This window comes from Martes martes (assembly GCF_963455335.1).
Source record: "Martes martes genome assembly, chromosome: Y".
Classification (NCBI taxonomy): domain Eukaryota; kingdom Metazoa; phylum Chordata; class Mammalia; order Carnivora; family Mustelidae; genus Martes; species Martes martes.
This window is the reverse complement of record NC_137907.1, coordinates 17602689-17629225: the sequence shown is the minus strand read 5'-3', so window position 1 is coordinate 17629225 and position 26537 is coordinate 17602689. Positions and strand designations below refer to the sequence as shown.

At 37.0% G+C, this 26537-nt stretch overlaps 1 protein-coding gene across 1 annotated transcript in view; it reads right to left on the bottom strand.

Moving 5' to 3' along the window:
• Positions 1-3822: 3822 nt before the first annotated feature.
• Positions 3823-26537, bottom strand: part of LOC308337764 (eukaryotic translation initiation factor 2 subunit 3, X-linked-like) — a 41402-nt gene continuing 18687 nt past the window's right edge. Inside the window, exons 5-12 of the mRNA XM_080795961.1 lie at positions 24984-25078; positions 22539-22697; positions 20845-20979; positions 20273-20367; positions 19791-19935; positions 14291-14460; positions 13198-13370; positions 3823-4214 (exon numbers count right to left, since the gene is read on the bottom strand). Coding sequence (XP_080652087.1) covers positions 4151-4214; positions 13198-13370; positions 14291-14460; positions 19791-19935; positions 20273-20367; positions 20845-20979; positions 22539-22697; positions 24984-25078 — 1036 coding nt within the window. The 3' untranslated portion in view covers positions 3823-4150. The remainder of the gene's footprint in view (positions 4215-13197; positions 13371-14290; positions 14461-19790; positions 19936-20272; positions 20368-20844; positions 20980-22538; positions 22698-24983; positions 25079-26537) is intronic.

The window sequence follows — 26537 nt, the reverse complement described above, 5'->3', positions numbered from 1 at the left end:
GCTCCACACTGGGTATGGAGCCTACTTACAAAAAAAAACAAAAAACAAAAACAATTATGTGAAAAGAAGTATTTTATACAAAATTAAATTTAGAAGAATTAAAGATGACCTTTGAACAATGCAGGGTTTAGGGGTGCTGATACCTGTGCAGCCAAAATCCACATGTGATTTCTGACTCTTCCAAAACTTCCCTAACAGTCTACTGCTGACCGGAAGCCTTAGTGATAACAGTCAGTTAATACATACCTTGTGCATCTGTTATATATTGTATTTTTTAGAATAGAGTCAGCTAAAGAAAAATATTAATTGTGAGGAAAATAAGTTTTATAGTACTTATTGTAAAAAATCCATGTTAAGTGGACCCACATAATTCAAACCTTGATGTTCAGTGTTCAACCACACTAATTTCCAGAAAGATTATAGGAAAAGCTGAATATGTTCTTGCAATGATCCTTATTATAGGACAATTCTTATGTCAAATACAGAGTTTATGATCTATAGCCTGTCTCTAACTTCTTTGTCGGTAAAGGACTAATGACCAGCATAGACTATACATCCTAGTTTGGCTGAAGAAACCAGTTAAAAGTGCTATTTGTTCATAGTATCTTACAGGCAGTGGAGAGAGGCAGAGGGAGAGAGGGAAGGAAGGCTCCCCAATAAAGAGGCAGCCTGACGTGAGACTTGGGACTACAACCTGAGCTGAAGGCAGACTATTAACTGATTGAGCTACCCAGGTGGCCCTAAATATTTCTGATCTTCCAACAGAAATAAAAAAAAAAAATTAACTCCCAAATGGTTCAATATTGGCTAAAGTTATGGGTGAAACTAAAGGCTGAAATTTAGAAGATATACTATTGGTAGACACTCACAAATCTTTGCTGGTATAGATACACACTAACAGCAGGTAAGTTTTACTAGCCAAAAAAGATTATGAGACATTTATTTCATTAGGGTAAAAGACAATTTGTCCAATTTACTTGTACCTTATCTAAACATATGCAAAGCAAAGACTCATGCAACCACAGGGGAAATCACGAGGTCTCTATCATAAAGGGAGATCTTAACACTAATAGAAAAAGTACAAAAAATAGTAAGAGAACAAGTAACAAAGTAAGTAAGAAAATATGGAAGAATTAAACGTTTTTGAATAGCACACTTACGAAGATTTATCTCATTGGAAAGTATAAAGCACTGCACCTAACAAATGCAAAATAAACTGTCCAAGAGAGGCAGTGTAACTTTAAGATTAAGGTTATAAACTTGACAGCCAAATTACCCAGGTTAGATTTCCAATTTTGTTATTTAGAGACTTGAGCAAATTTCTTTGACCCTCAGTTGTTTTGGTTTAAAATGGGCATAAGTACACTTGGACCTAGCTAGGTGCAATTTTGTAACAAACTGCTATATATAACTTAATGTGAAATACACAGTAAGTACTTAATAAATTCTTTTTTTTTTTTTTTTCAAGCCCCTAGTGTGGGGCTTGAACTGATGATTCAGAGGTGGAGAGTCGCATGTTCTACGGACTGTGCCAGTCAGTCACACTAGTACTTAATAAATAAATAATTAACAGTTTTATCAAGCACAAGTTTGAGTAAAGTGATTTTTTTTTTTTACACATTGCACTTTTAATGAGTTAAGCATAAGGCTACTCCCACTGCTTCTATTCTTAAGTTGAGAAACCATTGTATCTTTTTCTTTTTTTTGAAAGATTTAATTTACTTTGAGAGGGGAAAAAAAAAAAAAGACAAAGTATGAATGCACAGCAGGGGAAGAGGTAGAGCCAAGAGGAAGAGAATCCCCAGCAGACTCCATGCTCAGCACAGAGCCTGACGTGGTGCTCAGTCCCCACCCTGAGATCATGACTTGAACTGAAACAAAAGTCAGATGTTTAATGGACTATGTCACCCTGACACCCCACAAATGTATTTAAGAACAAAAACATTGTTTTGTCACACCCAGAAAATGCATTCAAACAATTTCACATTATGATTCCAGTAGCTTTAAAAAGGCAATGGAGTATTTCAAATTTCATATCAAGAATCTTTATGGGGCGGGGGGAGACAAACCACGAGAGACTGTGGACTCTGAGAAACAAACTGAGGGTTTAGAGGGGAGGGGAGTTGGGGGTTGGGTAAGCCTGGTGGTGGGTATTAAGGAGGACATGTATTACATGGCACACTGGGTATAGTGCATAAACAATGAATTTTGTAACACACACACACACAAATTAAATTAAATTTAAAAAAAATCTTTATAGGGATGCTGTTGATTTCAGGGTTGTGGGATCGAGCCCCCAGTCGGACTCTGGATTCAGTGGGGAGCCTGCTTCTCTCTCTCTAGCTAAAATAGATGAATCTTTAAATTACATAAATAAATTTATAAATAAATCCCCAACAGCCTAATGTTAATGCTTAGTGCTTTTTGTTTTTTAATATTAAAACAAATAGTGCAAAAGATTTGAGTTTCTGTACTATCACAGGGTATCAGTTTTTTGTTTTTTTTTTAAAGATTTTATTTATCTATTTGACAGACAGAGATCACAAGTAGGCAGAGAAGCAGGCAGAGAGAGAGGAGGAAGCAGGCTCCCCCCCCCTTTTTTTTTTTTTTAAAGATTTTATTTATTTGTTTGACAGACAAAGATCACAAGTAGGCAGAGAGACAGGCAGAGAGGAGAAAGCAGGCTCCCCATGGAGAAGAGAGCCCGATGTGGGGCTTGATCCCAGGATCCTGGGATCATGACTTCAGCCAAAGGCAGAGGCTTTAACCCACTGAGCAGGCTCCCCTTTAAGCAGAGAGCCCGACGTGGGGCTCGATCCCAGGACCCTGGGATCATGACCTGAGCCAAAGGCAGAGGCTTCAACCCACTGAGCCACCCAGGTGCCCCCAGGGTACCAGTTTTTAAACACTGTTATATACTGGCTAGTTAATGAGTGGATTTAGATTTATAATTATTCAAAATATGGAACTTAAAAAACAGGTGAAATATAATTTACTCCCTTTGGCAAATTGCTTAGAATATCAGCATATTCTATAAGCTGTTCTTTTTCAATATGGATTAAAATGGTATTTTGACAATTTTGGCAACTGTTAATAACTTCAAGTATTTTAAGAAAAATGGCAAAAATACTTGTTATTTGATAGCAGAAAAAATTACTAGTATTAGATTGTGTTTAAATTTTATCAAATGAACAGTTTAGAAAACTATGTTCTTTATCTAGAATTATTTGGTAAAACCATATTTTCCAGAAAGAAAATACTGTTTTGAGTAAAACAGTATTTCAGGAAAAACCAAAGAGATATCAATATAGAGATTAAAGGACTGGGGTGTCTGGGTGGCTCAGTTGGCTGAGTGACTGCCTTTAGCTCAGGTCAGGATCCTGGAATCCTGGGACTGAGACCCGCCTTAGGCTCTCTGCTCAGCAGGGAGTCTGCTTCTCCCTCTGACCTCTCCCCCTTCTCATGCTCTCTCTCTTTCAAATAAATAAATAAATTCTTAAAAAAAAAAAAAAAAGAAGAAGAAGTAAAAGGGCTAAGGATAACTGCTTTTAGCTTTCTATGTTCCTATCTAGGAACAGAATAAGAGGAAGAAAAGGTTTGTCCATGTAGATGAGCACTCATACTCTAAAAGACAATTTAATTTAAACCTACCAATTTCATACTAAATTTTAAAGACAAGGCTGCATAAAATATGGGGTAGAAAGTGAGCTGATTTTTTAAGAAGACTTTGTGTCTTTGGGTTTTTACTGGTGCAAAATCCCTTCAAGCCTAGAGAATACGCAAAGACGTATCATAAAAATTAAGAAGAAAAACTTCATTTTAGACAGGTTGAGTGTACCCATACCTTAGAAAAGGCTGGTTTTAACAGCTTTTTTATTTCAAACATGAAGTGATGATAAATTTGATAATGTTTAGCAATAATCAGCTTCTGCTAAAATGTTGGATTAAATCCAAAAATATGCTAATTTTGGCAACTATTGTAGACCCTATTATTTAGAAGCTAAATCTTCATCATAAGAAGATGAGAATAACGTTACAGCTTCTACTAAACTAAGAACTATGAAATATATTCCCAGTATTGCTTTGAAATTACAACCCAGGTTAAGAGAAATTGTAACTTCATCCAAATGTGCTATTTAAATGATATTCTTCAATCATCTTCAACTGTTGGCTTGATGGTTACTCCTCTTCTTATTTGACCCCAACCAATTAAACTGCAAAAAGAAAAGAAATCATGAATTTTTAATCTATTTTATCAGCATCATCATAAAATCTTGACATAACTGATTTTTACTATCTTCTAAACTCAAACCTGTTTCCATAACATGTTCCTCTATAAAGAAAAAGCTGTATCATCTCCTGAGATTAAGGAGATAATAGATTTGGCTAACATGAATGACCAAAGAAAAGGGAAGAAGTTGTTACCATAAACATGCATACCTTTCTCTAAAAAAAATACATGTACTCATTAAATCAGTAAATAAAAGCACTTCATTTCCCTGTAAGGAACCATGCCACTAGATAAAACACACCAAACTAATTTAAAAAAAAATCATCAGTCTTTTTCTCTTAGGAAAATACCTCTTTCACAAAACCTCAAAACATTATAGTGGGCATAAGGGAAATAAATGAAGGGAAATAAAATAAGAAAAGAAAGTAGAACATATAGTCTGTAAACAGATCACTTTTTAAAAATTTTTAAAAGATTATTTATTTATTTGACAGAGAGAGACAGTAAGAGAGGTAATACAAGTGGGGGAGTGGGAAAGGAAGAAGGAGACTCCCTGTTCACCCAGGCACCCCTACTTTTTAATTTTTTTAAAGATTTTATTTATTTGACAGACACATTGAACAGCAAGAGAGGGAACACAAGCAGGGGGAGTGGGAGAGGGAGAAACTGGCTTCCTGCTGATCAGGGAGCCCGATGCGGGGCTCAGTCAAGGGAGCAGAAGGCAGATGCTTAACAGCTGAGCTACGCAGGCACCCCTAAAGAGAGAGAGTGCACAAGAAGGGGGAGGAGCAAGCAAAGGGAGAAGCAGACTTCTAGCTGAGCAGGGAGCCCAGTGCGAGACTTGATCCCAGGACCTTGGGATCATGATCTGAGCTGGAGGCAGATGCTTAACTGACTGAACTAGCCAGTCACTTCCAGATTAGTTTTAAAAAATATTTATTTATTTATTTTAGAGAGAAAGAGTCAGAAAGAGCAAAATGGAGAGGTAGAGTGAGAGGGTGAATCTTAAGCAGACTCTGCTGAATGTGGAACCCAACATGGGGTTCAATCTCACAGCTCTGAGATAATGACCTGAGCTGAAATCAAGAGTCAGACACTTAACACTTTGTGGTACTTTTTTTTTTAAAGTATTTTTTTCTAAATAATCTCTATGATCAACCTCATGATCCTGAGATCAAGACCCCATGTTCTACCAACTGAACTAGCTTCTAGAACAAAAGCCATCTAAATATAAATAAAAACTGCAATTGTAAATAATACACGGGGAAGAGGAAACTTACCAATATGAAGGAGTTGAGGTGGTCCTTGTTTATTCACAGAAACACTGAGTAAGTAACATAGTGTTGTGGATGTGCAGCAACCAAGCAAATGCCCAACAGCTACACTCAAAATGAAGAAAATTTGGTGCCAATTCTCTTACCCAGTATAGTACACCCAAGAAGAAGGTAACAAAACAGTTTCTCCCAGGATTGAAGAGGTAGAGCAGAACTTGTTTTCAAAATTGTGACCTGCTGTGGATACTCAACGGACTACTTTGTGTCCTCAGAGTGCTAAGAGAACTATGGCACAGTTGCATATCAGGTTGGAAAGCCAAGGTTTGGGAGAGAATGACTGAAGACTTCACAGGGACTTTAAAATGCCTGGCAGGAAGAGACTACGAATAGAGGAATACAGTGAAACACCCTCAGAAAGAAAATGGATGACATTAAGAAAAGTTAAGACATTTCAAGTGGCTGTGCATATTGGAGAATTGGTTGAAAGAACACACATAGCTCTAGAAAATATGCCAACTCAGAAATGGCCTCAGAATACCCATAAGCCGGGGGACGCCTAGGTGGCTCAGTGGGTGAAGCCTCTGCCTTTGGCTCAGGTCATAATCCCAGGGTCCTGGGATCGAGCCCCGCATCGGGCTCTCTGCTCAGCAGGGAGCCTGCTTCCTCCTCTCTCTCTCTCTGCCTGCCTCTCTGCCTACTTGTGATCTCTATCTGTCAAATAAATAAAATCTTAAAAAAACAAACAAACAAGAATACCATAAGCCTTCATAATGGGTTGACTACTGAAGATCTTTTCCTACAAACCAGTCTGCAAAGTCTGAGATATGTGGGTTTTTTTTCAAATCCCTAATTTAAAAATAAAATTTAAAAAAGTTTAATAAAGACCACAAAACAAACAAAGATATAGAGAAATAAAGAAAAGGACTCTGTTGTGGCCTATTTTTTTTTACTCATCTTATGAGTAAAAATATTCTTCTATTTTTCAGCTCCAAAATTTGTTTAGTTTTCATTTTTTATTTTTATTTTTCAGTATTATTTATTTGAGAGAGAGAGAGAGAGTGCACCAGCAGCAGGAAGAGGGGAAAGCAGACTCCACACTGAGCAGGGAGCCTGATGTGGGGCTCAATCCCAGGACCCTAGGATAATGACCCGAGCAGAAGGCAGACACTTAACGATTGAGCCACTCAGGCGTCCCTGTTTACTTTTTAAAATAAACTCTTTTGGGTCACTTGAGTAGCTCAGTCATTAAGCATCTACCTTCGACTCAGGTCATGATCCCAGAGTCCTGGGATCAAGCTCCACATCAGGCTCCTTGCTGAGTGGGTAGTCTCTTTCTACCCCTCTTTCTGCTCCTCCCCCTGCTGTGTTTTCTTTCTCTATCAAATAAATAAACAAAATGTTTTAAAAAATGAAGAAAATAAACATTTTGAAGAGAAAGAGAAGCTGAGTGAATTATCATTAGGCCTATTTATTATGATTTATTATTTAATTTTGGTGCACAGAATTTAAATGACAAAAACATGAACAAAGTAGTAATAAATGTACATTAATAGGTATACAACATGTAAAAATGTAAAACTTTAAGATGTTACATGTAATACCATAACAAAAGGAACAGCAATAAACACTTTTTAATAACCTCAAAACACACTACAGAATATAAACAAAAGAAAATATAAGGAAATCAAAATATGTCACTATAAAAAATGAACTATGGGTGCCTGGGTGGCTCAGTGGATTGGGCTTCTACCTTCAGCTGCGGTCATGATCTCAGGGTCCTGTGCTCAAGCCCTGTGTCAGGCTCTCCACTTGGTGGGAGCCTGGTTCCCTCTTTCTCTGCCTGCCTCTCTCTGTCTCTCTGTCAAATAAATAAATAAAATCTTAAAAAAAAAATCAAGTAAACACAAAGGAAGGTAGTAAGGAAGCAATGAGGGGCAAAAAAAACTACATATGGAAAACAAATATCGTAATTCCCTGATCAGTGGGAGATATATCCCAAACTCCCTAGTGCATGCCTGAAACTAGATTGTATAGATCGCTATACATGTATACACATCTATGATATTTTAACTGATAAATCAGGCACATTAGAAGATTAAGTACTACTAGAAAAGAATAGTTGTAACAATGTACTATAATAAAAGTTATATGGATGTCATGTCTCTCAAAACATCTCACCTTTTAAGATATGAGATAAAATGCATAAATGAGATGAAGTGAGGTTGAATGGCATAGGCATTATGATGTAGCATTACATTCATATTAACCTTTGGGTGATTGTTAAGAAGCAGGAGCATCTGCTTCTGAACTGTGGTTGACAGCGGGTATGTAAAAATGTGAAAGTGAAGCAGATGAGGGGGTAACTAATAAAATGTCAGTATTATGACTTTCTACATGAGTACCTACTTTAAAAGCATACAAATTACATTCCTCAATAAAAAGGCACAGATAGGGGATGTCTGGGTGGCAGAGTTGGCTGAGCAGCCAATTTTTGGTTTTGGCTCAGGTCATGATCTCACAGTTTTAAGATCGAGCACCAGAACAAGATTGCTCAGCGTGGACACTGGTTGATTCTTTCCCTTTCCCTCTGCCATTCCACTGTTCTGTCTCTTTCTCTCTCTCTCTAAAATAATTTTTTTTTTAAAAAAAGGCAAAGATTAGCTGAATGATTAAAAAACAGGATCAGACCACATATCTAGAGAATATGTGCTTTAAATCTAATGACATGCATAAGGTGTAAGTGATAGGATGCCAGATGGTATTTCATGCAAACAAACCAAAAGAAAGGAGCAATGATCATCCTACTTTTTTTTTTTTTTAAGATTTTATTTATTCATTTGACAGACAGAGATCACAAGTAGGCAGAGAGGCAGGCAGAGAGAGAGGAGGAAACAGGCTCCCTGCTGAGCAGAGAGCCTGATGTGGGGCTCGATCCCAGGACCCTGGGATCATGACCTGAGCCAAAGGCAGAGGCTTTAACCCACTGAGCCACCCAGACGCCCCAAGGATCATCCTACTATCAGATAAAATAGACTTTAATGCAAAAACTGTTTCAAGAGACAAAGAAATACATGCGACAACACAGTCAGTTTACCAGGAAGATGTAACAATTAAAACATATATGCACCTAATACTGGAGCTTTTACATATATGAAGGAAATGTTGACAGAATTGAAAGGAAAAATAGGCATACAATAAGAGGAGACTTCATTAATCCACTTTCTATATGGATAAAACAAGGAGAAAGAAAAACCAATAAGGAAGCAGAGGACTTGAACACTATAACCCACTGGACCTCACAGGTAAATACATAGAACATAGAAGCCACAACACCAGTACATCCCTTTTGCCAATTCCTATGGGATACTTTGCAGTAGACCATATGTTAGGCCACGAGTCTCAGTACATTTACAAAGGCTGAAATAATCAATTTCCAATGCCATTTTTTGCTGCAGTGGAATTAAACTAGTAATAGTATAAGGAAAATTAGAAAATCTATGAATATGTGGAAATTAAACAATAAATATTTTAACTACAACTGGGGCACAGAAGACAGATCAAGAGAAATAAAAAAATATCTTCATTAAAAAAAAATTAAAGAAAACAAAGTATCTTAAAAGAAGTGAAAATGAGAACACAAAAGTACCAAAACTTTTGGAAAGCTTTATGATAAATGGTATATCTACGGTTCCTCATAAATTAAAAGCAGAATTATCCTATGAACCAGCCTGATGTGGGGCTCGCTCTCATGACCCTGAGACCCTGGGTCTCAGGCTGGATGTCTAACTGGCTGCGCCACCCAGGCACCACTAAAACCTAACTTTTTAAAGATTAACAGTAAGTTAGATACATTTTCTAGATGATAAGGGATCAATGAAATCATCATAGGACAGTGGGCATCAGGGAAGAATCAATAAGGAAGATAGAAAGGTAGAGAGAGTCAAAGGAGTCTCAAATAATGAGGAGGACATTGAAAATAAGGACAAATATAATTGCAAGGGTTTACATGGAAGAAGCAAAGAAAACATCAGACTGAAGCCAGCCTGCATAAAGGCCTTGCATATTAATGAAATGTGAAGAACTACTGGAATTTTTTGAGGATAGTATGATGAACTCTTTTGGAGAGTATACTTGATCAGGTACTGAGGTCATTGAAAAGGGAAAAATACAAGTGTGAAATAATGACAGTATGAGCTACAATGATGCTATTCAGAATGGAAAGGATAGACTCAGGACATAATCTGGGAAGAAGCAAAAGAACAACCAGCAGGTGTCACAGGTTTATGGACTTAGAAGCCTGGGAACAATGGGCACATCAAGACATTTGTTTCTGAACACAAAGACATGCTTGAGTCCAGGAATAGTGCAGGTAGAGAAAGAGACGAGGCCAGATGATTTATACCAGAAAGTAAGAAAATGCTCTGGAGTCACTTCAAAAGAACCTACGAATAAACTTGAAGAGAATCCTATTGGCCAATGTGGTGATGACCATCAAAATAAAAACAAACAGAAGTAATGGATCACAACTCACTGAATAAACACCTTTGAGCACACACTGTAATATATACCTAAATAAATAAACAGGAAAGAGGGGATGCCAAACAATATATGAGGAGAAGTGGCACAGATACAGAAAACAAACATTATTTTGCTATTCCCAGAGACAAGATTAATCCAGGTGAGAATAATTAAAAGGGGGCACCTGGTTGCCTCAGTTGGTAGAGTATGAGACTCTTTTTTAAAAATTTTACTTATTAAAATAAATTCAAGAGACAGAGAGCATGAGTGTGGGTGGGAGGGACACAGGCATACAGAGAAGCAGAATTCCCGCTGAGCAGAGCCCATTGTGGGACTCAACCCCAGGACCCTGGGATCATGACCTGAGCCGAGCGCAGACACTTAACCGACTCAGCCACCCAGGCGCCCAGAGCAAGAGACTGTTGATCTTCCGGTTATGAGCTAAAGCCCCAGGCTGCATGGACATGGAGATAATTTTTTACTTAAAAAAAAAAAAAAAAAAAAAAAGAGTAACAAAGGGGTTAAGTCTGATGAGAAATAGGGTATTTGCAGAGTCTCAAAAGTTCTCCATATATGGTTTATTAGTTGAAACCATGAAAAGAGAAACTTTGTAAAAGACACCTTGATGACATGAACAAAATTAACCTCACACTGTAGGTATAGCCAGATGTCCTGTGTGCTTCTGAAATGTGATTCCCCCCCACCTTTTTTTTAAGATTTTATTTATTCATATGAGACAGATCGAGACAAAGAGTGTGTACAGGCAGAAGGGAAAATGAGAAGGAGATTCCCTGGTGAGCTGGAAGACCAATGTGGGGCTCAATGTGGGTCTCGATCACAGGACTTTGGCATCATGACCTGAGCTGAAGGCAGACACTTAAAGCAACTGAACCACCCAGGTTCCTGATATGTGATTCTTAAGGATACAACAGTACCTTTAGAGCACTCTGGTCTTGAACATATAACCTCAATTTTAGTAAGGGAAACTGGCTTTTATTGTTTAAATGTCAATTCATGCTAAGATAAAAAAAATGCTAAGAAAGTTTCGTATAAAAAGACAATAGGGGTGTCTGGGTGGCTCAGTCCTTAAGCGTCTGCCTTCAGCTCAGGTCATGACCCCAGGGTCCTGGGATTGAGCTCTGCATCTGGCTCCCTGCTCAGTGGGAAGGCTGCTTTCCTTCTCCCACTCCCCTGCTTGTGTTCCTGCAATCACGCTCTCTCTCTCTGTCACATAAATAAATAAAACCTTTAAAAAAATAAAAAATAAAAAAGACTATAGAAACAAAATGGAAATGAAATGTGTGTTTCTGGACTTGAGAAAGAAAAATGCAATAAAGAACAATATTGACACAAATGTCAAAACAGGAACACAGAGTGCAGGTTTTAGTATTTTGTCAATGCTAAAATTCCTGAAGTGGTAATAGAGACTCTATTCTTTTTTTTTTTTCTTCAAGAGACTCTATTCTTAAGAAATACATACTGAAATAATAAGAGGTGGGTTATGAAAGCTAATACAGTGATTTATCTTTTTATTTATTTTAAAGATTTTTATTTATTTGAGAGAGAAGAGAGAATGAGCAGGGTGGGGGGATACAAAGGGAGAGGGAGAAGCAGTCTTCCTGCTGAGCAAGGAGCTGGACATGGTACTCAATTCCAAGATGCTGGGATCATGACCTGAGCCAAAGGCAGATGCTTAACCAGCTAAGCCACTCAGGTGTCCCTAATCAGTGGTTTAAAAAAAATCAACTAAGTTAAACATGTGTAAGAATATAGTCAAAACTGATTCTGAAGGATTTTATACAGATGTGTCTGAGATTAAAGGAAAGCTAGTTGCAGTAACTGGAATAAAAGACTTAACTACATAGGCTTACAAATCAGGGTTGGAAATAAAGTTAAATAGAGCTACCCTACGACCCAGCAATTGCACCATCAGGAATTTATCGAAAGGATATAAAAGTACTAATTTGAAGGTTACAAGAACCCTAATATTTATAGCAGCATTATCAACAATATCCAAACTATGGAAGCAGCCAAGGGTTCATCCACTGATGAATAGATAAAGATGTGGTGTACATATATTGGAATATTATTGAGCCATAAAAAGAATGAAATCTTGCCATTTATAACAATGTGGATGGAGCTAGAGAGTACTAAGAGAAAAAAGCTAGTCAGAGAAAGAAAAATGCTTCATTCATATTTGGAGTTTACAAATTTTATGAAATAAAATGAATATGCAAAAGGAAAAAGAGGGGCATCTGGGTGGCTCAGTTGGTTAAGTGTCTGCCTTCAGCTTAGGTATGATCTTGGTGTCCTGGGATCGAGCCTGCTTCTCCCTCTGCCTCTGTTCCCCTCTGCCCTGCTCTCTCAAATAAATAAATAAAAATGTTGGGCTCCCAGCTCAGCAAAGAGTCTGCCTCCCCCTTCCCACTACTCACACTCTCTCTCTAAAATAAATAAATAAAATCTTAAAAAAAAAAAAAAAAAAAAAGAAAGACAAAGCAAGAAAACAGATCCTTAACTACAGAGAACACATTAATGGTTACCAGAAGGGTGGTGGTGGGAGGAATGGGTTAAACAGATGATGGGGATTAGAGAGTGTGATGGGTAATGAGTAATGTATAGAATTGCTGAATCATCATATTGTACATCTGAAACTAATATAACACTGTTAGCTACACTACAATTAAAATGTAAAAACACTTTAAGATGAAAGGAAAAGTATGCATGACCATGAATACATATACCATGAAGAATGTACCCACAAGAGGGGCACCTGGGTGGCTCAGTCATTAAACAACTGCCTTCGGCTCAGGTCAGAGTCCCAGAGTCCCAGTATTGAGCCCTGCATCAGGCTCCCTGCTTGGCAGGGAGCTTGCTTCTCCCTCTCCCTCTCCCCTTCCCCTTCTTTGTGTTCTGTCTCTTGCTGTGTCTCTGACAAATAAATAAATAAATAAATAAATAAATAAATAAAATCTTAAAAAAGAAAAAAGAATATACCACAAGATAATGTGCTATTTTTTTAAAGTGTATTCACTTTATTTTAGTAATCTCTACACCCATTGTGGGACTCAAACACATAACCAAGAGTCACATGCTCTTCTGACTGAGTCCGCCACATACTCCTGCTGTTTTCTTGACACCAGTGACAGAGACAGGCAAAATTGAAAAACTTACCGCCAGTGTTTCTCAACTCTGCGGCTAAGGGCAATCTTTTCTCCCACTTCTGTGCACACAGGATTAGTGAGAACTATTTTACCCAAATCAGCCTTGACTGCACTCACTCTTCCTCCTGTTGATAGGGACCCTATATTTACCATAAGCACTTCATTCTTAGAAAGCTTTTGCACCTAGGGAAATAAATTAATGAAAAAAACCCATTAACGTAATAAAATGTTTTCCAATACAAAGTGAGAATTTATTAAATACCACTGCAAAAAATTAGTTAATTTTTTTTTCCTACAGAGGAAAAAAGAAATTGTGCACAAATTCTGCACAAATTACGCCTACAAGATCTGAAGTATATATATACTACCGGTATCAAAGCAAAAGGCTTATTTAGCACTAAAAGAACATTCAAATGATCTAACATTAAAATAAGCTACTAAAAAATAATAAAATCAACCAAACTCTTAAAATCTGAAGAGGCTTGTAGCAGAGAGGGTTTGCACAACTTCTTGAAAGGGGCAGCAAGACAAAAATAATATGATAGTTAAGTGGGTCTGGGAGGTCTAATTCCATTAATGTAAAGTAGATACTTAAATCTTTTGGATTCTATAAAATTGGGTAACACCTATTATTTCACTCTTAGGTGTTTTATTTCTAGCATTTACACATATAATTATTGGAATTACTAGCCTCTGTATTACTTACTGCTGTTGTCTGTACTTACAACCTCATGCTCAAATTCAGATCAGTGCCTTTAAGGTCTTTGTATTTCATTAAAATTCAGAGAGTACACTTTTATTAAAGGAACTTCCCCCAAAATGACAAATACAAGTTTTATTGATTGATTTATTGGTTGTTGTTTTTTTTTTTTAGATTATTTATATATTTGAAAGAGAGAGAGAGAGACAGCATGTGCATGAGTGAAGATGGGCAGATGGAGAGAGACTCTCAAGCAGATTCTGCACTGAGTGTGGAGTCTGACTAGGGCTCTATCTCACAACCTTTATATCAGGACTTCAGCTAAAACCAACAGTCACTCAGCAGGAAGTGTGCTTCTCTCTCTCTAAAATAAACACATAAATCTTAAAAAAATAAAGGTTACCTTTGCAGCTTTCTTGTCTCCTTCAGTGCGTACCCCTAGCAGCCGTCTAAGTAGGAAATAGGAGATTTCTAGTTCTGTGAAGATCTCTGGTAAAGCTCCAACTGCACCAAGTACCTGTCCCACCATTCTGTCAGCCCGGCACAAAGTGGGGTCAATTTTTGTTCCCACTCCTGAGATAAAATAAAATATGTCACATATTTCAACTTTGTATTTCCTAAAATGTTTACAAAGGTAAAGTTAGTCAAACCAGTACAACATGTAGCTATACAACTTAACCAAATTATGATACATTGATACTGTATCACAGTCATAAAATTAAAATCCTGAACAATTCCCCTCCAATCAACTCTTAGCTTTACCTAAAAAAGAACAGGGTTGGAAACAAGGCTTGATTAAAATTTAAGAATAAAAAAAACATTTTTATTTAAATTATAAATAAAGGGAGAACTGTTTAACAGAAAACAACCATTTAATAAGATATTTTATCTTAATAAAAATGGAAAAATTACAAAGCTGATAATGATTGATTTGCAGAAATAAAATTGGTAATTGTTAATGCTGGTTGGCAGGTATATAGGATTGTCATTACATTATTCTTGTATTTTTGTATATTGGTATAATAAAAGGTCACATGAACATGTTCAGAATTTCCATATTTGTAAAAAAAAATCCACAATGATACATTGTGAACTTTTATTATCAATATATAATAAAGTCCTACAAAGAAAAAGTGTTAGTAAAAGGATGCAGTAAAGGCCCAAGCTTTGTTTTCCATACACAGAATGAAAAAACTGACAAAAATGTCAAAACATTTTTAAAATTCTGGAATTTAGCCAAAGGCTTGCTATAATCTAAGCAGCATTTACTAAGAAAAGCATCTGTATCTCAGTAAGAGCAGAAAACTGTCACATTTTAACTTATCCTACTCCAATCACTATTCAAAATATCTCCGTGACAGCACTATTAACCACCTGCATTTGTCATGAAAACCAGCAAGGCTATACAGAGAACAGGGCTGGAGCTCTTTTAAATTCTCATTCCCAAATGGCTATCATTTGATTAGTTTGATATCTCCCTGGAAGATTCCACTTCCAAGACGTTCTGGATGTCTAATGTAAAAAGTGTTTTCCTCAGGGAACTGAAGGATAATAGGTGGGGAAAACAACACATTAACAAAAAGCATTAAAACAATAAAAAACAAAAAAACAAACAAAAAACACATGTCCATGGGAACTTTGAAAATTTGGACATATATGTACAAATCCAGTGAATAATATATATGTTTAAGGCTGTGCACACGCTCAGGAAAGACCTGATAATGCTTTAAGCTCTTATGTCTACTAGTTTTAAAATGGAAGTAAAGGATGAGACAGAGTTGTTTAACTGCCTGGCTGAGAGCTAAAAGCCTGCAATGACAAATTTTTTTTTTCTTTTAAAGATTTTATTTATTTATTTGATAGAGATCACAAGTAGGAAGAGAGCACCGATGTAGGCCTTGATCCCAGGACTCTGGGATCATGACCTGAGCCAAAGACAGAGGCTTTAACCTACTGAGCCACCTAGGCGCCCACCCCCCTTTTCTTAAATTAAGATATAATGTATTATTAGCCCCAGGGGTACAGGACTGTGAAATCATCAGGCTTACATAATTCACAGCATTCCCCACAGCACATACCCTCCTCAATTTCCATAACTCAGCCATCCTATCCCACCCCTCAACCCCCAGCAACCCTTCAGTTCATTTCCTGAGATTAAGAGTCTCTCTCTCTCTCTCTCTTTTTTTTAAGATTTTATTTATTTATTTGACAAACAGAGATCACAATAGGCAGAGAGGCAGGCAGAGAGAGAGGAGGAAGCAGGCTCCCTGCTGAGCAGACAGCCCGATTCGGGGCTCAATCCCAGGACCCTGGGACCATGACCTGAGCCAAAGGCAGAGGCTTTAACCCACTGAGCCACCCAGGCGCCCCGATTAAGAGTGTCTTATGGTCTGTCTCCCTCCCTGGTCCCATCTTGTTTCACTTCTCCCTCCCTACCCTCCACCTCCTCCTTAGCTTGTTTAGTTTTGTTTAGTTAGTGATATGTCATTGACATACCAGAGTTCTTTAATAAAGGCTGGGAAGACTACAGGTTCTAGGTATTAAGGAAATTTCTTCTTTTCAATCACTGGCTAAGCACTAAACTAACTAAGCTACCCTTCAGCAAGCACACATGAAAAGAAAACAGACATTATAGAATTAGTTCAGGAAAGTCAGTAAATACAGTGACAACTAAAATAAGAAGTAGAAACAAACCCTTAGGAGAGTAGAGAATCTAGTCTTCAGAGAGGACACGTATCATTTAAAATGTTGCTCTCAAGAGAAAGTCATGAGACATGCAACACAAGAAGTATGGCCTTTACAAAAAATTAAAGCAATTTTAAAAACAACTTCATGGGGCACCTGGGTGGCTCAGTTGGTTAGTATCTGCCTTCAGCTCAGGACATGATCTCAGGGTCCTCAGATGGAGCTCTGCATTGGGCTCCTGCCTCAGTGGGGAGTCTGCTTGTCTCTTTCCCTTTGCCCCTCCCTCATGCTCGTGCATGCTCTCTTTAATAAATAAAATCTTAAAAAAAAATAAAAACATCATGAAGTCCTAGAAACCTTACAGTTACTAAATAAAGACTAAAGTGTTATCTTTTAAATATGTGTGAAGACTAAAGATAAAGGATATCTAATGAACTGAATGTAAGTATGAAAATGAAGTCTCCCCAAGAAGGCATTATCAGCAATGCCATACACAGTATAAGAGAACCAAATAACATTCTGGAGTTGAAAAGGATAATAACTGAAAGGAATAATCAACAAAGGAGCTCAACAGCATACTGAAACAGGAAAAAGAATCAGCAAACTTGAAGATAGGTCAATTGAAATTATTCATTCTGATCAAAAATAAAAACCAAAAATGAATAGGGCGCCTAGGTGGCTCCGTTGGTTAAGTGAAAAACTCCTGATTTTGGCTTAGACTTGTGATCTTAGGGACCTGGGATTAAGCCCTGAGTTGAGCTCAATGCTCAGTGAGGAGTCTGCTCAAGATTCTCTCCCCTTCTGACTATTCCTTATGCTCACCTATGTGCCCTCTCAATCTCTAAATAAATAAAATCCTAGAAAGAACGAACAAACAATCTCAGAGACATACATGACATAATCAAGTATACAACTAATGCATAATGGAACTCCCAGAAAGCAGTTAAAAGGAAGTAACAAAGAATATTAATAATAATAATAATAAAAATAATAATGATGGCTTAAACACAAAGGAAACTAAAAGGCAAACTATAGAATGGGAGAAGATTTTTGCAAATAATATATCTGATAAGAGGTTAGTAACCAAAATATATAAAGAACTTAACAAACTCAACATCCCCCAAACCAAATAATTCAATTAAGAAATGGGCAGAAGGGGCGCCTGGGTGGCTCAGTGGGTTAAAGCCTCTGCCTTCGGCTCGGGTCACGATCCCAGAATCCTGGGATGGAGCCCTGCATCGGGCTCTCTGCTTGGCGGGGAGCCTGCTTCCCCGTCTCTCTCTGCCTGCCTCTCTGCCTGCTTGTGATCTCTGTCAAATAAATAAATAAAATCTCAAAAAAGAAAGAAAAGAAAAGAAAAGAAAAGAAAAGAAAAGGGCAGAAGACATGAACAGACATTCTTCCAAAGAAGACATGTAAATGGCCATAGACACATGAAAAGATGTTCAACATGAGTCATCTCAGAGAAATGCAAATCAAAATTCCAAACTCACTCTGTCAAGATGGCTAAAATCAGGGGAGCCTGGTTGGCTCAGAGAGTTAGGCTGCTGCCTTGGGCTCAGGTCATGGTCTCAGGGTCTTGGGATCGAGCCCTACATCGAGCTCTCTGCTCAGCAGGGAGCCTGCTTCCCACTGTCTCTCTGCCTGCCTCTCTGTCTACTTGTGATTTCTCTGTCAAATAAAGAAAATCTTAAAAAAAAAAAAAAAAAAAGGATGGCTAAAATCAGGAGTGCCTGGCTGGCTTAGTCAATCAAGTGTCTGCCTTCAGTTCAGGTCATGACCTCAGGGTCCTGGGATCGAGCCCCACTTCGGGCTCTCTGCTTCTCCATCTCCTACCCCCACCCCCACTTATGCTCTCTGTCTCTCAAATAAATAAATAAAATCTTTTTTAAAAAGATGGCTAAAATAAAAAAAAATAGGTATTGGGAAGCATCAGAGAAAAGGAAACCCTCTTACACTGTTGGTGGGAATGTAAACTGGTATAGCCACTCTGGAAAATAGTATGGAGGTTCCTCAGAAAGTTAAAAATAGAAACGCCACATGATTCAGCAATTCCACTACTGGGTATTTACCACAAAAATATGAAAACACTAATTCAAACAGACATGCACCCACATGTTTACTGCACCATTAGTTAAAATAAGCAAAATATGAAGCAGCCCATGTCCATCTATAAAATGAATTAAAAAGATGTGTATTTACAAAATGGAATAGCAGCTATAAAAAAGAATGAAATCTTGTCATTTGCAACAGCATGTATGGATCTACAGGTTCTGCTAAATGAAATAAGTTAGAGAAGACAAACAGCATTTGACTTCACTCATATGTGGAATGTAAGAAATAAAACAAATGAACAAGAAAAAGAGACCAAAAAGGAGATTCTTAATTCTAGAGAATAAACTAATAGTTGCCAGAGGGGAGGTAGGTGGGTATTAATTAAGCTGAAGGGGAACAAGAGAACACTTACCATGATGAATTACTGTAATGTATAAGACTACAATGTATACCTGAAGCTAAGATAGCACTGTATGTTAACTATACCAGAGTTAAAAATAAAGTAATTAATTTAAAATAAAAATAAAAAATAAATAAAAGGAAAAAAAAAAACAGATTTTGGGGCACCTGGATGGCTCAGTTGTTAAGTGTCCACCTTCGGCTCAGGTCATGATCCCAGGGTCCTGGGATCGAATTCTGCCTCAGGCTCTCCACTGAGTAGAGAGCCTCTCCACTCTACTCAGTGGAGAGCCTGCTTCTCCCTCTCCCACTCCCCCTCCTTGAGCTCCCTTTCTTGCTGTCTCTCTCTCTCTGTCAAATAAATAAATAAAATCGTTAAAATAAATAAATAAGGGGCACCTGGGTGGCTCAGTGGGTTAAAGCCTCTGCCTTCAGCTCGGGTTATGATCCCAGGATCCTGGGATCAAGCCCCGCATCAGGCTCTCTGCTCAGCAGGGAGCCTGCCTCCTCCTCTCTCTCTGCCTGCCTCTCTGCCTACTTGTGATCTCTGTTCGTCAAATAAATAAATAAAGTCTTAAAAAATAGATAAATAAATAATTAAAAAATAAAATCACTAACTAAACTACCTATATACTTGTAAAACCTGCTTTTCCACATTGAGTTAAAATATCTAATCAGAGATTATATACATTCAGATAATGCACTTGACATAGTATTATGACTAACCACTAATAACAGCTTATAGATGAAATGAAAATTCCTACCAATAAGACCCCCTGGAGCAGCATACTGAAGATCATTGTGTTCTGCAAAAAGTGACACAATTTTGGAAAAGATTGGTTTACACATGAGTTTTCCTTCACTATCTTTGGAAACAATACCAGGTCTGACTTCTATCTCCTGGCCCACCTAAAAAAGAGTAATTAAAGAGAGTAATTAAAATGTTTGAGACAATACAATTACCATTTATGTGAAAACAGTCCTGATAGACTGCTAAATTGAAAAGGCAGGTATTCCAACAATAATCTCAGTATTACTCTAGAAGGATAAAAATCTTAAAAATGCAGAATTTATTAGAAAGCTAATAACCACCCAATTAACTACTTACATATAAGAAAGCTATGATTCACACCAGACATATTTAAAGTACGAAGTAGTAAAAAATACATATTTCTCACATTTTCAGATTTTGTTTAACCATATATTTTTTTCCATTTAAGAAATAAAAATTTACAATTTAGTTTACCTTTAATACTCCCTTTAAAATGCTGCCACCAGCCACACCACCTTTAAGGTCATCAACCTCACAGCCAGGTTTATTGACATCAAAAGACCTAATAACTGTGAAGATGATAAGGGATAAAGGAAAGAAAACATAAAGCTCATCCTGTTATTTTAATTAGAAGAAATACTTATTCAAGTTAGTGTTTTGTACAGCAGTAGCCACTTGAAATCTGTTATCTCAGAGCTGACTTGGTAGGAAAATATTATAGGAAAATATTATTATTCCAATCACCACTGCAGTTTTACTTATAATGGAGAATGAAATTAACCTGATCAGTAAGTGCCATATTTATGCTTTCCCTATGAAGTACAACATAACTATTATAAAGGAACATATCACTGTATCTATATGATTATGCGAAAGGATGACTTTTATAGGCTAACTTATGGACGGCCCTCATCTTAATAATTCACACAATGAAGTCATAACTCTAGGAACTCATTACACTTTATAACGTTAGTATATTTGAAGGGCGGGCAAAACAACCATATGAAAAGATATGGTCAATAAAAGCCAGCGGGTTAAGTTCTTACCAATAAGACGGGGTTCTGAAGTAAAGTTTCTTAGAGGTACTGGAATTTTCTTTACAATATACTCACAAACAACTTCAATATTATATTTCAGCTGAGCAGAAATTGGAATAATAGGAGCTCCTTCTGCTACTGTACCTATTTGACAAACCCAAAATACCAAAATTTGACAATTTTATAGAAATTGTTGTGTATGTTAGATAAAAAATTATGATCACTAAAATAGGTAACAAATACCCCTATACAAATGTCAGTAACAAGAATTGATCATTCTGTTTAAACTGATCTTAGCCAAAAGGCTGAAAAGTGATTGTGATCATTCTGTTTAGAAACATCCACAATATTTTGTTTTTCCCCCCTCTAAAATTGAGTATTATGCTCTGTAAGTGAAAAATTATGAAATTAAATTAAAATCTGAAAAGGATAAAATTACCTGCATAATTTGGCTACTAGAGTTTCTTAATAAGTAAAAAAGACAAGGAACCAAATATCAAAAAGATACATCATATCTTGCTCCAAATAAAAACCAAGTTTTAGTGAAAGGGCCACTATGAAGATTAAAGAAATCACTATTGGGTCTAATTCTAGAAATAGGTACTCAATGAGAAGAAACAAAGTCAGAATAATTAGAACATAAACCAAGAAATAAAAAAGAAATGGAGAATCTTTTTATTTTTTTTTAAGATTTTATTTACTTATTTCACAGAGAGAGATCACAAGTAGGCAGAGAGGCAGGCAGAGAGAGGGGGAAGCAGGCTCCCTACTGAGCAGAGAACCTGATGCAGGGCTTGATCTGAAGGTCCTGAGACCATGACCTGAGGCTTTAACCCACTGAGCCACCCAGGTGCCCCAAGTTTTTATTTTTTTATTATTAGTTTTTAAAAATGTATTTATTCAACAGGTAGAGAGAGAGAGCACAAGGAGGGGACACAGCAGAGGGAGAAGGTGATTCCCCTATGAGCAAGGAGTCCAATGAGGTGCTGGTTCCAGGACCCCAAGATCACGATCTGAGCCAAAGGCAGATGCTTATCTGACTGAGCCACCCAGGCTCCCCGGAAAAAGATTTTTTAAAACATATGATTGATGGTGGTGTTGGCAGTGGCATATGTGCTAAAATTTTATTGATATAGAGAAGATTAGCATGGCCCCATATGCAAAGATGAAACCCAAATTCACGAAGTGTTTCATATTTTTATTATTATAATAAAATGTTATTATATTGCTAAAATTTTTTTAAAAGATCTTATTTATTTGAGAGAGAGAATGAGTGAAAGAGAGCATAAACAAGCAGAAAGGGAGAAGCAGATTCCCCACTGAGGAGGGAGCCCAATGTGGGACTCGATCTGAGGACTCTGGGATCATGATGTGAGGAAGATTTGCTTAAATGACTCAGTCACCCAGGTGCTCCCACCAATTTTTTAAAAGTATTTACTTCTCAAAACACCCCCCCCTCCCCAAGCCAATTGGTAACATTTATAGACTAGAACTTCTTTTCTGGCTGACATGCACTTTAATCAAATTCAGAAAAATTTCAGTGCTTCTATCAGATGGCTAAAGCAATAAAAGTATTAAGTAATGGGCAGATAATAGGCTTATAGCTCATCAATTCACTTCATTTTTGATGATTACATTAAGATTTCTGGGTTAAATGACTCTCAAAGTAACTCATATGTTTATTTAATATCTTAGCATCTTACCTTGCACAAATGCAAGTATCTGTTCATACTGTTCTTTAGCTTGACTCTCTTTTACCAAATCAATTTTATTTTGCAGAATCAAAATATGTTTCAGTTTCATTATTTCTATGGCAGCCAGATGTTCAGAAGTCTGAGGTTGAGGACAAGATTCATTACCAGCTAAATTGATGATAAAGAATAAAAAACAAACAAAATGAGTCATAAGAATTAGTTGGCATCCAATAAAGAAACTTCTGGATGTCTCATTCAAACCAAATTCCTTATGCCATTGCCAAGTATCTCTGTGAGGCCCTGTTTACTTTGTTTATTTATTTTTTTATTATTTTTAAAAGATTTTATTTATTTGACAGATAGAGAGAGAGAGGGAACATAAGCAGGGGAGTGGGAGAGGAAGAACCAGGCTTCCAGCTAGGTAGGGAGCCTGATGTGGGGCTTGATCCCACCACCCTGGGACCATGACCTGAGCCGAAGGCAAAGACCCAATGACTGAGCCACTTAGGTGATGCTGTGAGACCCTGTTTAAACTTCACAACTGAATTTCCGTGGATTCTCTCCACCTTTTAAACCCTTATCCTAAGCACAGTCCTTGGAATTTAACAAATTCGGCTTCTTTCAAAGTCTTCATGGCTTTTACTTAGACATAACATATATCCCTCTGGTTCTACCCAGTTAGGATATTCTGACCCAATCTGGAGAACAGTTAAGAAGGAAAGTAGCTTAATGCAGTGCACAAATTATAATTATCCAAGCCTATAGAAGACAACCACAAAGATGGCTCCCAGTAATCCCCATGATCTCATAGTCACACCCTTGTAAAATTCTTCCCTTTAAATACTGGAAAGCCATCCAATAACAAAGAAAATTTCAGAAGTGATGCAATATCATTTCTCAAGTTAGATCACAAGGACTCTGGCTTCCCACTTGGTGAAAAAAAACAGGTGAAATGTCATGAGGACAACTGGACAACTTATGGAAAGGCCCACTTGAGGAGAAAGTGAGGTCTGAGTGAACTTAAAATCAGATTCTTTAGCCCCAGATGTCTTGATATAACTCCAGCTCCTACTGAGAAATTACTATAAATTTTGAGTTCTTTAGCTAGAGACAACAAAACTCTGTTCACATAAATAATGATTAAATATCTGTTATTCTAAGCTGCTAGGTTTTGAGGTACTTTGCTATATAGCAACAGGTAGCAGATATGGCTATTAATAAGAAAAAAGAAAACTATCAACTACACATTATAAACCACATAATTTTTAGTAACCCAATGATTATCTTCCCCAATTTGTGATATTAAATGCCTTGTACCAAACTCCTTGAAAGGTATACTCCTGTGTAGGAAAGCATTTGGCCTTGCACAAACTGGTCTTTGTGTTGGACTTTTTGAAGATAAAACCTATCATTCCTGGTAAGAGTGTTCTTATTTAGGTTTGGGGTGGACTACACCAGATTTTAGGGTAGGGTTCCAAAGTTGATAATCTTAGAGGCTGGCTATGCCAGAAAAAGCCTGATTTAGGTGGAGGTATTGGGGACATGAGGTCTCAGTAGATCTAGAGACTCAAACCAACCACAAGGGCAATTTGTTACTTAAGCTTACTTAATGGCACCTCAGTAGAAACTTCCGACACCAAAACTCAGACAATTTCCCTTGGTTTGTAGTATTTCGTGATTAATGTTATAAATAGTGCTGAGAAAATAACCTCTGCTTCCAGAGAAAGGACAATGGAAATTTCATGGTTGAAACCCTTTTGGACTACGACCTACATGTCTCTCCCTTTGTCTCGCCTTAATATGCATTCCTCTCCTATAATAAATTTTAAGTGTTTAGTGTAACAGCTTTCAATGAGATAGGAGTCTAATAAACTATCAACCTAAAGATGGTTCAGGAACTTCCCAGACTTTCATTTGGTATCAGAACTAAAGGCAATCTTGGGTGGAAACACCTCTTTAACTTTACATTTGGCCTGTAAATGTAGCCTCTAGTCACAAAACCTCTTGACAGTTCACCCAGGGAAGAAAGCAAAATCTTACTTTGAAAACCTCTATGCAGGCCCTATGTCAGCATTTCATATAACTAAGAGTTATATCTAAAAATCCACTATTCAGTAACACCACAGACAATCCAGAGACATTAAAAAATACCCTCTTTCAACCTAGCATACTTTTATATGGAAAACTCTAAATAAAACAATAGTAAGAAGAAAGCACTGTTCACTTAGAAATGAGTTTTTGGGGGTGAGGGGCATACTACCATAAGAATTGTCACTAGATATTAGCCTCGGGTTCATCTTGTTTGGCATTTTTTCATATTGGCACACATGGATGTTAATTTGGGTGACCTGCTAGTTCCCATTCATGGCCACTAAAGGCACTAGTTCCCCTTTAAATATTCCAATTGGGATTGGTTCCAAAGGGATTTGTCAAACCAATTTTGATATTACTTACCTATCAGCAGAAGAGCTGCATCCATTACTGCTGCACCATTCAGCATAGTAGCCATCAAAATATCATGGCCCGGACAGTCAACAAAGGAAACATGTCTAACAATCAAGAAACAATCAGATTTAGGATTAATATTTGAACATTCAAGTCACTGCCTTCCAACAGTTAAATCACTGAAAGTAATTATTCTTGCTGCAAACTGGCTTCAAAACCTGATGGTTCCAGAATTTTGAAATGAGATTGCCAGCTGAAATTAAAATGATGAAATGTCATTACAAAGCAGGTAAAACTAGTTATAGATAGAACTTACCCAAAAACAAGGCTCAAATAACCTTAGGAAGACACCCAAAAATAAATATGAAAGTGAGGAAAATGTAGACTTTATATGTATAATGTATACTGGAAATATGATATGAAAGCCAGACTTAATGACATATAAGTGATGTGTTTATTTGTCTACCATATATGCTCTTCATGTCTTTCTCATTTTCTAGATGCATCATTTGTTTTTTGTTTTATTTTATTTTATTTTTTTTTTATTAACATATAATGTATTACTTGCCCCAGGGGTGCAGGTCTGTGAATCATGAGGCTCACACATTTCACAGCACTCACCATAGCACATACCCTCCCCAATGTCCATCACCCAGCCACCCCATTACTCTTCCCCTGCTCTCCAGTAACCCTCAGTTTGTTTCCTGAGATTAAGAGTCTCTTATGTTTGTCTCCCTCCCAATCACATCTTGTTTCATTTTTTCCTTCCCTACCTGCCATGACCCCCCCGCCCTGCCTCTCAAATGATCTCTCTGATATGAGGAATTTGAGAGGCATCATTTGTTTTTAACTGTTGAGTTTCTGAAAGTTCTTTATGCTCTCTAGTCTCTTATTAGACATATGATTTGCAAACAGTTGATCCTTAAGAAATGCAGGATTGGTGTGCCAATTCTCCCGCATAGCTGAAAATCTGTGTACAAATTCAGACTCTCCCAAAATAGCCTACTGTTGACCATAAGCTTTACCAATAGCATGAACAGTCAATTAACACAGAGTTTGTACACATATTATATTCTGTATTTCTACTGTGTTATTAGGAAAATTAAAAGGAAAACACAGTATTGTACTTACTGAAAAAAACTGTGCAAACAGACTCTGGCAATTTATATTCATGTTGTTCAAGAACTAATGTATTATCTACAAGTCAGTAGCTTTTCTTTTGATCCTCTTAACAGATCTTTTGCAGGGCAGTTATTTTTAAGTTGATGAACTGAAATATTCCAAACTTTCTTTTTTATGAATTACACGTTAGCATAATATCTAAAAACACTCCTAGTCCTAGGTCTTAAACAATTTTGCCTATGTTTCCTTTTAAGAATTTATCTGATCCATTTAAGACTCAAGTTTACGTACATTTTGAGCATGTACTGAAAACGTGAATATACACAAATGTGGAATAAAAAGTGTACATTTTTGTGGTTTAATTAATTTTTTAAAGAGTAATCTCTATGCCCAATGTGGGGATCAACTTATGACCATGAAATCACGAGTTAAATACTCCAC